This window comes from Capra hircus, chromosome 5 (assembly GCF_001704415.2).
Source record: "Capra hircus breed San Clemente chromosome 5, ASM170441v1, whole genome shotgun sequence".
In the NCBI taxonomy this organism is placed as follows: Eukaryota; Metazoa; Chordata; class Mammalia; order Artiodactyla; family Bovidae; genus Capra; species Capra hircus.
Window position 1 is genome coordinate 114,208,138 of NC_030812.1, and position 13,103 is coordinate 114,221,240.

Sequence of the window (13,103 nt, forward strand, 5' to 3'; positions counted from 1 at the left end):
TCTGCATTAAATGTATCACCTGGTGGACGGAGTCACATCCTTGCAGAAGCAGGAGGATGGTGGCTGGGGCGGATGCCCCCTCCCCTGGGAGCGAGGCCTTAGATTCAGCAGAGTCCAGCTGACCCACCGTCATTGCCTCCTCACTGGGCTCTGTGAGCTTTATTTACAAAGTCAAGGACGCAGGCTCTCCCCCTGCCACTGACCTTCACCACCCCTGGAACCAGTCATTCTTGGAAGAAGTAAGTGAAAAGACCCTTCCGGAGCCCCCGTCCCCCCCAACCCTGGTCCACAATCGCAGGCTCCTCTCCTGGGCTTCCCATCGTCAGTCTGAACTCTGGTTGCCCGTGCAGTCCTTGCTCTTTCCAAGGATTCTTCTAAGAAGAGGCTGCTGGCCAGGAAAGTGCCTGGGGAGGAGAGAAAACTGGACATCAAGCCCAGTCCACCCAGCTCTGCCCAGCGTGGCCCCGGTCCACCTGGCTGCACAGTGGGGATGCGGCTTGGAGCTGCATTTATCTGGGTTGGGAAAGGCAGAGCAGCCCCCCGCTCTGTGGGCGTTTGGGGGCCACGATGCTTTGGCCAGAAGTTACCTGTCACCTCCGGTCTCCTAGAGTCTGAGTGCCTCTGTTAGAGAAGCCGGGAGTAGGGGACGAATGCGTCTCCGCTTTGCTGGGCGTTGGGCCCGACCTTGCCACATTTGGCTGTGAGGTTTCCTGGACACAGAGGTCAAAGCCGGGGTCTGGGTGGGCGGGGTGCAGGCTCTGTCTGGAGAAGGTGATGCCCTGGTATCTCGGGGCTGCCTTCATCAGTTGCCACAGACTGAAATCAACTTTCTTATAGTTCTGGAGGCTCATTCAACCCTCCCAGGGACAGCCCGAGACTTGGGGGCATAGGGGCTTGCAGGGGAGGCGGCTGAGTGGGGAGCAGAGCCAGTCTGGAGGATCAGGAAGCCTGGAATCTCTCCTGCTTTACCACAGGGACCTACCTATAGACCAGAATCAGGGTTCCACAAAAAAACGAAAGCTCCAATACTTTGCCCACCTGACGCGAAGAGCCCACTCATTGGAAAAGGCCCTGATGCTGGGAAAGATGGAGGGCAAAAGGAGTAGGGGGCGGCAGAGGATGAGATGGTTGGATGGCATCACCGACTCAACAGACAGGAGTTTGAGCAAACTCCGAGAGATACTGAAGGCCAGGAAAGCCTGGCGCTGCAGTCCTTGGGGTCGCAAAGAGTTCGACATGACTGAGCGACTGAATAACGACAAGGGTTGCACAGCACTCTCCCGGGAGAGACCTTGAGAACCAATTGTTGAAGATGGAAACTGAGGCTTGCCAGAGTCTCTAGGGGATGCCGTTTTTGGGATCTAAGAACAGGGACGTCTCCTGGTCAGAATGCCCACCCCCACCCCACCCCAGGCCTGGGATCCAGATCCAGAAGGAGGAGGGGAGGGTTCTGAGAGCAGAGTAGAGAGGCCGCTAGTCTGGGGAAGGGGGACCCAGGTGGGTCCTGGTGGCAGCGGGGTGGGGGTGGGAGCTCTGCTGGTAGGGAGAAGGCTTGAGGGGACTGTGAACACGTCGGGAGATGTCAGATGGCAGAGCTCGGATGGGATGGTGAGCGCCCCCTGACGGCAGAGACCCTGGCTTTTTTGTCCCCTGCTGTGTTTCCAACACCTAATGCCAGGCATGCAGTAGGTGCTCAATAAATGTGTCCAGCATTTATTAAAGCACTGGGGAGGTGGGCTTTGTCTCCCCAGCAGTACAGCATCCCTGCCCCCATTCTTCTTAGCTGACAGCTTAAGCAGGCAGCTCACCCCCACTCACCTTCACTGTCTCCATCTCTGAAACAGGGGTAATAATAGTTGGTACTGACTCTGAAACCACCAGAAGGGACACTTTTCCCTGGAGTATCTTGGACTGCAAGGAGATCCAACCAGTCCATCCTAAAGGAAATCAACCCTGAATATTCATTGGAAGGACTGAAGCGGAAGCTCCAGTACTTCGGCCACCTGATGTGAAGAGCCCACTCATTGGGAAAGACTCTGATGCTGGGAAAGATTGAAGGCAGGAGGAGAAGGGGGCGACAGAGGATGAAATGGTTGGATGGCATCAGCTCAATGGACATGAGTCTGAGGAAGTTCTGGGAGGTGGTGAATTACAGGAAAGCCTGGAGTGCTGCAGTCCATGGGGCCGCAAAGAACTGGACACAACTGAGCTACTGAACAGCAACAACGATGAGGCCAGAGAGAAAAGCTCCCCAAGTCTGAAGACTGAAGGCAGAAGGAGAAGCAGGCGGCACAGGGTGAGATGGTTGGATCGCATCGCCGATTCAGTGAACACGAATTTGAGCAAACGCCAGGAGATAGTGAAGGGGAGCCTGGCATGCTGCAGTCCGTGGAGTCGCAAAGAGTGGGACATGACTCAGTGACTGAACAACAACCTCGAGGGCAGGACCCACCCACCTCTGGTGGTGGTGCCCCCACCCCAGGCTGGGCACAGGGGCGCCTCTGAAAGTCCCCCCACTCATGAACTATACAGTACATACTGCTTCTGATGGCCTGGTGCCCATCCAGCCTGAGGACTGGTTGTCCAGCCTTAGGACAGTCACTGAGAACCACCGCATTGCAAAGCCTTCGGAGATGACCAGTCTAATTGCCAGGTGATGCTGGTGTCACCGTGGGTGGTGGGGGCTCAGGCCTGACTCCAGTCTCTTTCTGCAACTGTCAGCCAACAGTAAGCCACCCTTTGGCGTGTATCGCACAACCATGTGAATGGTCTCGTCCCACCTCCCCTCAGCACGGGGGTCTTGCCCATCTCAGAGAAAGGAGACACGGGCCAGGCACTCCCCTCAGGGCTCTCAGTGCCTGGGTGAGGCCCCTCCCGGGTGTCCAGGCCCCCAGAGTGCAGAGCCGCTGGCTGGTGGGATTCCTCAGCGAACTGGAGGGATAGTCCCAGCCTGCTGTGGGGAGCACCAGCCTTTGCCACCAGGGGGCGGAAGTGCCCCTCCAAGCGGGCAGGGTACAGCCGGCTGAGGTCAGCGCCAGCAAGAGGTCCACGGAGCTGGCAGCTAGCTGCCTCTTCTCCACTCCTGTCCTACCCCTGGTGGCCTAGAAGCCTGGAGGCCTGGGTTCCAAGGCCGCACGGACTTCCTGGCATCCTGCTCCCAGGTGTCAGGCTGTCCATCTGTGAAGTGGGCACATGACTGAGCCATGCCCAGGGGTTTGCAGAGTCCCTGAGATACTTCCGAGCAACCCCAGGCGTCACCCTCAAAGATCCTGGCCGGGGTTCCCAGCCCCGAAGGACTTTCTGATGCCAAGTCCCAGTGCCTTTAGCCCATCCTAAAGGTCATTGCCAGTCCTCGCACCTTGACCATGAAGACAAAACCTCCGGACCAGCCCCTCAGCACAGTCACCTCAAGGATCAAAGACACCTGGTCGCCATCTCCTGCCACAGCTACAGGGAGCATGTGGCCCCTGAAGGGCTTTGTCATTGTTCAGTCACTAAGTCGTGTCCAGCTCTTGGCCATCCCGTGGACTGCAGCACGCCAGGCTTCCCTGCCCTTTACCATCTCATGGAGGTGGCTCAGACCCATGCCCATTGGGTTGCTGATGCCATCCAGCCATCTCATCCTCTGTTGTCCCCTTCTCCTCCTGCCCCCAATCCTTCCTAGCCTTAGGTTCTTTTTCAATGAGTTGGCTCTTCACATCAGGTGATCAAGGTATTGTAGCTTCAGTATCAGCCCTAATGAATAGTCAGGGTTGATTTCCTTTAGGACTGACTGGTTTGATCTCCTTGCAGGAGAAGGGTTTTATGGGATCTCAGTCCCATGACCCTCAACCCCATCCATCTTACTGATGGGCAGACCAAGATCCGAGAGGTCACCAGACTTGACGGCAGGTCCAGTGGACCCCCGTTCTGCCCAGGGCTCCCTCCCCCAACAGAAAGAAAAGCCCTGTGGGTCCCCCTTAGTGACCAGGGTCCTGCACCAGGTACTGACCTCCCGCTGGTGGGGGAGGGGCTGGGATGAAGTTTCGCTCCTGAAGGAGGAGAGGATGTGATTGATGCCATCAGGCCTGGCACAGCTTTTGCAGCAAGGTTACTCTGGCAGCCTCAGGGGTGCATGAATGGGTACCCCTGTCTCCCATTCCCTTGAACAGAGGGCATTCCCTTCCCTGCGTCCCAGGCACACACGGGGCCAACCCAGCCCCACCCCGCCGTACGGTTGCTCAGTCCCCAACCCCTTACCTGGCGCAGAAGCCTCCATGAGTGAGTGGAGGGCCCAGTGGGCACCGGGAGACCTCCTGCCTGCCTGCGGGGGCAGCATCCCAGTCAGAGTGGTCATGTGGGGCCTCAGGCCCGGGAGGCCCATCATCTGACATTTCCCAGGAAGCCAGAAATCAGGGCTTCTGGGTCAGTGCTCCGTTGTGAAACCCTGGCTGTGGGCAGTTTGGGTGTTTTGTTTTTCTCCCCTGCACCGCGAGCTGTGCGGAACACGTTTAGGGGCCGGACTTGGTCTTTGGCCTCCCCATTGCCCTCTGCTTTAGGGGCTGGGATGGTTTGTCTCCTCCCAGCCTCTGCCTCAGATTCTGGCCCTGGGGGCTGCCTGCTCCCCTGCCTGTCCAGCCCCCACCCACCCCGAACCCCTCCCTGCCTGTCATCAGCCCAAACACAGAAGACCCCTGGGTCTCCACTACACCCCCAGCACTGGGCCGTTGGTTGCAGACGGATCGTACAGAGGTCTGCTGCTGGGCTTAGAGGGTGCAGTTAAAGCATTTAGCACCGATGGGGCATGGCTTTTAAATCCTTGAGCCAGCCAGCCCCACCTCCGGCATTTCTGGCTGGCCACTTCTCCCAGCCCCTCCTCTTCTAGCCCCGCTCCTGCCCCGCTCCTTGGACTGCTCTTACCACCCACATCCAGAACAGTCCAGCCTCCCTCTGCACTGAGCTGGCCCCTCGTGCCAGCCAGGCCCTGCCAATGGCTGAGTTCTTCCCACCTGAGTGCACCGAGCACACGAAGCCAGCGCCCTCCCCCGAGAGCCTGCCTGCAGCTCGGGAGCCCGCCCTTCACCCTGTCCACCGGGATGTGAACGGGCCCTGGTGGCTGTCTGCTGCATTGACACCAGGGGCAGTGACAGCAGTTCTGCCTCTGTCCAGGGCGGCAACTCTTTTTCTATATATAATTTTATTCATTTATTGACTCTGCTGGGTCTCCTCTGCTGCAAGGGCCCTTCTCCAGCTGCTGCCAGCAGAGCCTCTTCTCCCGTTGCACACACAGCCTTCTCGTTGCCGTGGCTTCTCTTGTTGCAGAGCCACGCTGTGGAGCGTGCAGGCTTCAGTAGTTGTGGCCCGTGGGCTCAGTAGTCGCAGTTCCCCGGTTCTAAGCAGGGGCTTAGTTGCTCCGAGGCATGTGGAATCTTCCCAAACCAGGGATCTACGTTGGCAGACACATTCCTTACCACTGAGCCACCAGGAAAGCCTCAGTGTGGCAATATTCACAGTGCATTGAATCCCTTCCCACCTGTGAGACAGATATTTATCCATCCATTTAACCAAATATTTCGCGCATACCTATTGTGTACTGAGCTCAAGAATGCAGTGGTGAACTATATCACAGTCATGGACCCCCTGGCTTAAGGCATCGCATGGAGAAGCCATCAGATGACCAGAGGGAACCCTGAGCCTAACCAAGGTGAAGGCAGTCAGAAGGAGGGGCGAGGAGAGGTGGGACGGTCCTCCAAGGATTCCAGGCTCTGGACTTGATCCCCAGGGCAGTGGGAACCAGCAGGAGCTCCAAGCGCAGGAGGGCGCATGGTATGCCGAGGATCACCCTGGTCACCACCTGGAGGATGGGCTTGTCCTGTGGCCTGGGTGGCCCCAGGCAGACCAGTTGGGGTGTCTGTTGTCCTGGGCTGTGGAGGTGGAAGGAGCAGACAGGGTCCACAGTTGTTTCTACAAGGGCGTGGAAACCACCAGGTCCCTCCTGGCCTGTCATTCACGCTGGGTCATGCAGGTCTCAGCTTTGGGGGTGATGTCCTCTGGGGGAGTCAGAGGTCTCTGACCCCTTGATTCTGAGCTCAGAGTCAGGGGGCTTGCTGGGCAGGACTCTGCCTCCCGAGGGTGAGGGTAATGCCTGGCGTGCAGTACGTGCTTGCGAAACGTCGGTTGCTTTTCCCTGGACAGTGTCTCCTCCCCAGTCCATACACCTCATATGAGGCTCTCCTTGCTCCTGGAGCCACAAAAGACGCTCATTGGTTGCTCAGCCTGCGCTTGGCAAATCATCCCACCTGGGGCATTCAGCAGAAAGAGCCCCAGCCTTGAGGGGGTAGGGGGTTGAGCCAGACCTCTCCTCCACCATCACCACCTCCTCCACACTGAGGTGCAGATTCCAGCCTCTGAGTGGGGACAGTAATGTGGACCTACACTGTGTCCGGCTGAATTACCAAGACCAGCGGGGTGGGGGAGGGGTGGCGGCCGGTGCTTTGGCTCTGTCATTGACGGGGGGAGGGGGGCAGGTATCTCATACAGAGAGCCTGGATGGGGGCCTGGGAAGCCCCTGGGGCTCAGTTCCATCTTCTGTACAGCGTTAGGGAAAGGGGGTCTGAGCACCCTTCCTTCGCATGCTGAGACTCTAGGCTCTGCTCCTCCTCTCCCCCAGTGATACACACGGGACACATTTACCGGAAGACGTGAGGCCAGGCCTCTGGTGATAAAGGCCTTGCTTTGGGAAAGGCCGTGGGAACGCAGGAGGGGAGCGACACTGTCTTGCCCTGTCTGATGGAGAGGGCAAGGGCCAGGGAGCCCCATGGGCATCCCAGAAGCTGGAGGAATGTTTTGCCATGGGCTCAGGAGGCCTGAGTTAGGTCCAGCTTTGCTGTTTGTTCATTGTATAGCGTTGGGCAGGTTCTTTCACCTTCTGAGCCTTGGTTTTCTCAACTGGAAAATAGGCTGAAGACCCCGACCTAGTTAACCTTCATGAGAACCAGGGAGAAGCCTGTGTCCACATGGCGGGGTCTTGATAAATCTGTCTGGGCGCAGCCTTTAATGGGGAGGGATGGAGAGGTAGGGGGCACTTGGTACACCAACCGCATCAGGGGTCCTGGGCCGGGCACGGAGCAGAGCACCGTCGGGGTGTGGCCGCAGGGCCTATCGCGGGGTGGGCGATTGGGGTCGGATTGTGCAGTCGTGCGTGTTGGTTTCTGGTGGGCACTTGTGGCCCTTGGAAGAACAGAGGGAACCCAGAGCGCGACTCCAGGAGGGCGGACTCAGGCGCTAAAGCCTTTTACCGCTAAGGCTGCCGTGGAGGAGCCGGCCCCGCCCCCAGCTCGTGGCCCCGCCTCTGCACACGCCCTCTCTGGATGCCCCGCCCCAGCCCGAGGCCCCGCCTCTGTGCACGCCCTCTTCAGAGGCCACGCCCACTCCCCGCCCCGGCCCTGCACCCCGCCCCCTCAGTCCGGCCCCGCCCCCGGGCCCCTTTTGCGCCGGGTCCGCGCGGTATCAGCCGAGCTCCCGGCGCTGCGCGCCGCGGCCGTTCGGAGCAATGATTAACCCGGCGCGGCGGCCGGCGTGGGGCCCGGGGCGGAGGCGCGGGGCCGGGGCGGGCCCCGGGAGGGCCGCCCGGCTTCCTGCTTTCGCCCAAGTTTCCTCGTAGAGGGCGCAGCGCCGGCTGGGGCCCGCGGCGCGGCGTGGCGCAGGGCGCGGCGCGGAGCGCGCGTGGGCGCGGAGCCCGCCGCCAAGGGAGGTCACCATGAGGACTCTCCGCAGGTTGAAGTTCATGAGTTCGCCCAGCCTCAGTGACCTGGGCAAGAGAGAGCCGGCCGCCGCCGCCGCCGCGGACGAGCGGGGCACGCAGCAGCGCCGGGCCTGCGCCAACGCCACCTGGAACAGGTAAGGCCGCGCCCTCCCGGCCGGCCTCCGCGGATCCCAGAGCCGGGGGGCGGCGGGGGCGCCTGGAGCGAAGGACTGTGCCCGGAGGGCAGCTCTGCGCCTCCCAGGGTGCGGAGAACTCGCTCCGCCGGAGTTATGCGGGCGGGGAGGGAAGTTTAGTGCAACGTGTTTCTAGAACGGAGGGACGAGACCGCGGGCCCAGGGCTGGTCCCAGGGACACCCCTACCCCACCCCGCAGCTGGTGGGTGGCGGGGTGGGCCCGAATCCCGCAAGCCTGCCTTCTTCGGAGGGTCTTCCCACGTCTTCGCCCCCCACGCCCCTGCTCATGGCAACCTGGGAGGTAAATAGAGCAGGAAGTATTTATCCCATTTCGCAGATGAGCTTCGCGGGCGCAGTCGATGGGTTGCTCTGCTTCCTGTTTCTGCGTTTAGGTCCCTTTGGTCGGGAGTGGGGGCGGCCGGCTTTCCCTTGAGCGCGGGGGGAGGGCCCCTGCCCTCCCAGCTGTTAGCAGGGGTGCAGCAGCAGCAGCTGCCTGGCATTCCTGAGACGACCCTCCCCCAGCGAGCCCTTCCCAGACAAGCAGGGGCCGTGGGAAGTCCCACCCCCACCCCACCAGCTTTGTTTGAAGAGCGAGGCTGAGGGAATCCGGAAAAAGAGACGATTTGTTTAGTGGGGTTTCCCACCGTGTTTGCTCAGGAGCCCTTTTCAAAAACAGATAATTTCCACCGAAAGGAAAGTGGGAGGGGAGAAGAAGAGAGGGGCGCAGGCTGTCCAGGGGGGCTGTGGATGTGAGCCGCCCCCACCACTGCACACGCCCTGCCAGATGCTCCACCGTCTGTGGTCTGGGCCACCAGGAAACCAACTGTCAGCGTGGACACTCACCTATTCCTGAGCGCGACGGGAAGCACGGGGCTGCCAGCCTGAGACCAGCCTCTGCGCCCTCCGCCTCTGTCCTCTACCAGGTTGCGAGCGGCTTGAGAGTTAGGGACCAGTCGGCCTCAGTTTCCCCATGGGTCAGCGTTCCTTCTTACAGGACTGGTGTGGGGATAGGGAGGGAAGGACTCCCCTTGGGGCATCTCCTGGGCCCAGTGCCCGCGTGCAGCCTTAAGAGGCAGTTCCTCCACGCGCAGCATTGAGAGAGAAGCAGTCCCCCTCCTCGACTCTCTGACCTGATCCAGCCGGAGGAGACAGACAGAACTAATTCACATTCCAACTCTGCCTCTTCCCTGCTTGAGAGAGTCACTGAGGCTCCCTGGTCCTCAGTTTCCTTGTCCTTAAAATGCCCACCTCCTAGGCTGTTGTAGGGATTAAAGGTGAAGATCTATACTCAAGCCCTCAGCATGTGTCTAGCACGTAATAGGTGTTTGGTAACTCACGACTCAAGCTCAAATTCACTCTGGGGACATGTCAGGGTGGGCCTTGTAGGGATAGGTTTTGGGGGGGGCCTCTCATGGTTTCCCAGGTGGCACTGCTAATAAAGAACCCGCCTGGCAGTGCAGGAGACCTAAGAGACGCGGGGTCAGTCCCTCAGCCAGGAAGATCCCCTGGAGAAGGGAATGGCTACCCACTCCAGCATTCTTGCCTGGAGAAGCCCATGGACAGAGGAGCCTGGCTCCCGTCCGCAGGGTCACGGAGAGTCCAACACGACTGGAGCAGCTGAGCGCACATGCGTGCTAGAAGTCTACTGGTTCCTGAGCTTTCACCAACAGCAGCTTTCTCCTGCAGTGCTCACCGCTACTCGGGGGTCTCCAGGCAGAGGTGGGGGCACCCTAGGATCGGCTCTGAGTCTTCCAGAGCCCAGGGGGGTGCCTGTAGGGAGAGGCCACATGGGCCCCCCCCCCACTGTTTTTTTTCTTAACCTAAAGGAACTTTAGGACCTCAGAGCCATTCTGTGCCCCATCCCTGGCGGACTGTAGGGTGTGGCCCGGCCGGCAGCCGGCTCCCCCAAGGCTCCTAACCACCTGGCCTTGGACCCGTTGCAGCTGGACCTGCCCGGCCACACTCCTGCAGCTGAGCCCCTGCAAGGGGCCCCTGGCTCACTTTGCCTGCTGCCAGCATAACCCACGGAGGGAGATACGATTACCCCCATTTAGAGGGGAAGAACAAGAGGACCAGGAGGCCTGCCCGCACTGATGCCGCACAGCACAGCGCCTGCTGTCCTCCCCCTAGCAGAGAGAGCCCTGAGTCAGGGAGGGACAGGGTCTTCCCCACCGGTGCTCCACGGGTATCACCAGGGGGCCGGGGCCTCTTCTAGCTGCAGCCTGCCTGCTGGTCCACACCGACTCCTTGCAGTTTTCCCCAGGACAACAGCCTCGGGGCGCAGGGCAGTGCGGGACCTGCCTTGCTGAGCTGTGGATGTCTCATTTTGAGTCCAAAGTGAACCCCCTTTCTCTGTGTGGCCATGTTAGTTTCCCAGGGCAACTAAAAAAAATTGGCACAAACTTGGTCCCTCTAGTCAAGGCTGTGGTTTTTCCAGTGGTCACATATGGATGTGAGATGACAGTTGGACTATAAAGAAAGCTGAGCGCCGAAGAATTGATGCTTTTGAACTGTGGTGTTGGAGGAGACTCTTGAGAGTCCCTTGGACTGCGAGGAGGTCCAACCAGTCCATCCTAAAGGAGATCAGTCCTGGGTGTTCATTGGAAGGACTGATGCTAAAGCTGAAACTCCAATACTTTGGCCACCTCGTGCGAAGAGTTGACTCGTTGGAAAAGACCCTGATGTTGGGAGGGATTGAGGGCGGCTGGAGAAGGGGGCGACAGAGGATGAGATGGCTGGATGTCATCACCAACTCAATGGACATGAGTTCGAGTGGACTCCGGGAGTTAGTGATGCACAGGGAGGCCTGGCGTGCTGCAATTCATGGGGTCGCAAAGAGTCGGACACGACTGAGCGACTGACCTGAACTGAGCTGAACTGGTGGCTCAAAACAACAAACTCCTTCTCTCCCAGTCTGGAGCGCAGGAGTCCAAAATCAGGTGTCCGCGGGGCCTCGCTCCCTCTGGAGGCTGCAGGGGAGGGAGTGTCCTTCCTGCCTTTTACAGTTCCCCGTGGCTCCTTGGCCTCTGACCACGCCGCTCCATTCTCTGTGTCTATCTCCACCTGTGTCTTGTTCTTCCTCTCTTTCCTCTTATTCAGACACCAGTCGTTGGATGTAGCGCCCAGCCTAAATCCGGACTGGTTTTGTCTCAGAGTCCTTAACTAATTACGTCTGCAAAGACTCTGTTTACAAATAAGATCTAGGGCGTTGGGAGGACATGAATTTCTCAGAGACCCGCTGCAGTGACCTGGCCCAGTCCTCTGACCTCCCTGGGCCTCTGTTCCCTCATCTGGATATGGGACAAAACACGGAGCATGTGCCCGTGATGGGGGCACCCACGCGCCAACTGGCCATTCCTTCCTTTGTCCACTCATTCACCCACTGGCACTGTCCCAGCCCCAGGCATGGAGTCGGGAGTCGAGGAAGGGGGTCAGGAGGTAAACAGGGCCGCAGGTAAACCCACGAGGCCTGAGCAGGTGGTAGTCAGTGCTAGGAAGGACACAACCATGGGGGAGTGTGAACACTGGCCACGCGCGGCAGGGGACTGCCCTCCCTTCTCCCGTGGGTGCGCAGGGGAGCTCTGGGTGCAGGGCTGGCCCACCGGGCCGCACTCATGAACCAGAAACTAGAGCAGAACCGTCGAAAGCTGTTTCCTAAGCCCCTGCGGCTGCTTTCCAGGGTGGGCTTGTGCCTGGGCCCGTCCCAGGGCTGGCCCTGCAGAGGGCTAGGTGCCTCACCTGTCACCCCACCCACAGCCCCTCGTCCCCTCCCCAGGGGCTGGGAGGTGGCATGCTCTGTCCCTGTCTGTCCTTGTGCTGGCCCCAGGTAGCACCTCGCTCAGTCTGGACCCTTCTGTGTGTGCAGGGCGTCGAGCTGCACAAAGGTCATGTCCCTGAGCTGAGGGGCCAGCTGGGGGACAGGCAGAGCCCCCCAAACCCTGGCCTGAGTCCTGCATTGGGGCCACAGGTATAGACTATCAGGGAGCCCTACTCGTCACCCGAATGCCTGAGCCAGTCGCCTGCCTGCCTTCCAGCTGTGGGTGCCCATGCAATGCAGGGCCGGGGCCCTCTCATTCCTGCAGCCTGTCTCCAAGGCTGCAGTGGCGGCCTTCAGAGAAACCGAGGCCAGAGAAGGAGAGGGACTTGACCAAGAGCCCCTGCTAATGCTGGGTCTGAACCCTGGTCTGACTTGAAGCCACGGCCCAGGGCTCGTGTCCACTGGGGCCAGGCCGGGCGGGGGTTGGCAGTGGGAGCCCAGAGGCTGCAGCCCGCCCTGCTCGTCCGCCCATCCCTGGTCCTGGAGGGGCGAGGCGGGGGGCGGAGAGTGTCCTGCGCCCAGCTCTCCTCCTGGGCCCTGAATGCCGCATCCCTCCGATGGGGGTGCCCACCCCCAACCGGTATTGGGCCCTGTCCCAACCCTGGGCATGGAAAAGGCTGCCTTCCTTCCCTGCAGCAGCCTGCAAGGTGGGACTCCTGTCCCCACCTTGCAGATGAGGACACTGAGGCTCGGAGGTGAGGAGACCTGTCCAGTTCTAAGTTCAGAGCTCCTGCCACCACTTCATGGGGGTCTCTGGGTGGCCGAAGGAGGCTGGCTGAAGCCTCCAGGGTGACGGGTGTTTGGGAGCCGGAGGGGGAGGCCAGTGGGAGCCTGTGCTTGGCATCCCCGCCGCCCCTACCTGCTCAGTCTGGGGCACCAGGCAGTTAAGAGGGTGAGGGGCACACCTGGCGGAGGCCTGTACTCCTCGCTTGTTTCCTGAGGCTCCAGAGGCAGGTCCGGAGCAGAGCAGGCCTCCACCTCCAGACCTCGCCCGTGGCCCCAGCCTTCCCAGGAACCCCTGGAGACGTGTTGTGTGACCTGCCAGGGCTTTGTCGCCTGCTCACTTTCTGCCAGGGTTTCCTACACGGACAGATGAGTGACAGGGAGAGGTGCGGCCAGGGTCCTGCCCTGCTGGGCTCCCACCTGCTGGCAGCCCCACGCCAGGGCAGCCAAGGCAGGTGCCCCCGGAGCCCCACAGTCAGCCCTGCCTCCCCCCGCCTGAGCACGGGGACCCCGGCCAGCCCTGAGGGCAGCAGGTCTGGGCCCCATCGTGGGGGCCGTGGAGCCTCACTCAGGGGTCCTGGGCTTCTCTCCTTGCCCTGTGCTCGGATGACAGGTGCTGAGACTGGTTCCTGCCGTCCTGTCTCCC

The 13,103-nt window shown here is 60.5% G+C and overlaps 1 protein-coding gene across 2 annotated transcripts in view; it reads left to right on the top strand.

The window, feature by feature from the left end:
- PRR5 (proline rich 5) overlaps window positions 1-13,103 on the top strand; it is a 53,471-nt gene that overhangs the window by 19,421 nt on the left and 20,947 nt on the right. Inside the window, exon 2 of one of the 2 annotated variants that reach the window (XM_018048891.1) lies at window positions 7,756-7,878. In XM_018048891.1, coding sequence (XP_017904380.1) covers window positions 7,766-7,878 — 113 coding nt within the window. In that variant the 5' untranslated portion in view covers window positions 7,756-7,765. Of the gene's footprint in view, window positions 1-7,607; window positions 7,879-13,103 lie in introns of those variants that run through there. The other variant, XM_018048890.1, reaches the window with a different exon arrangement.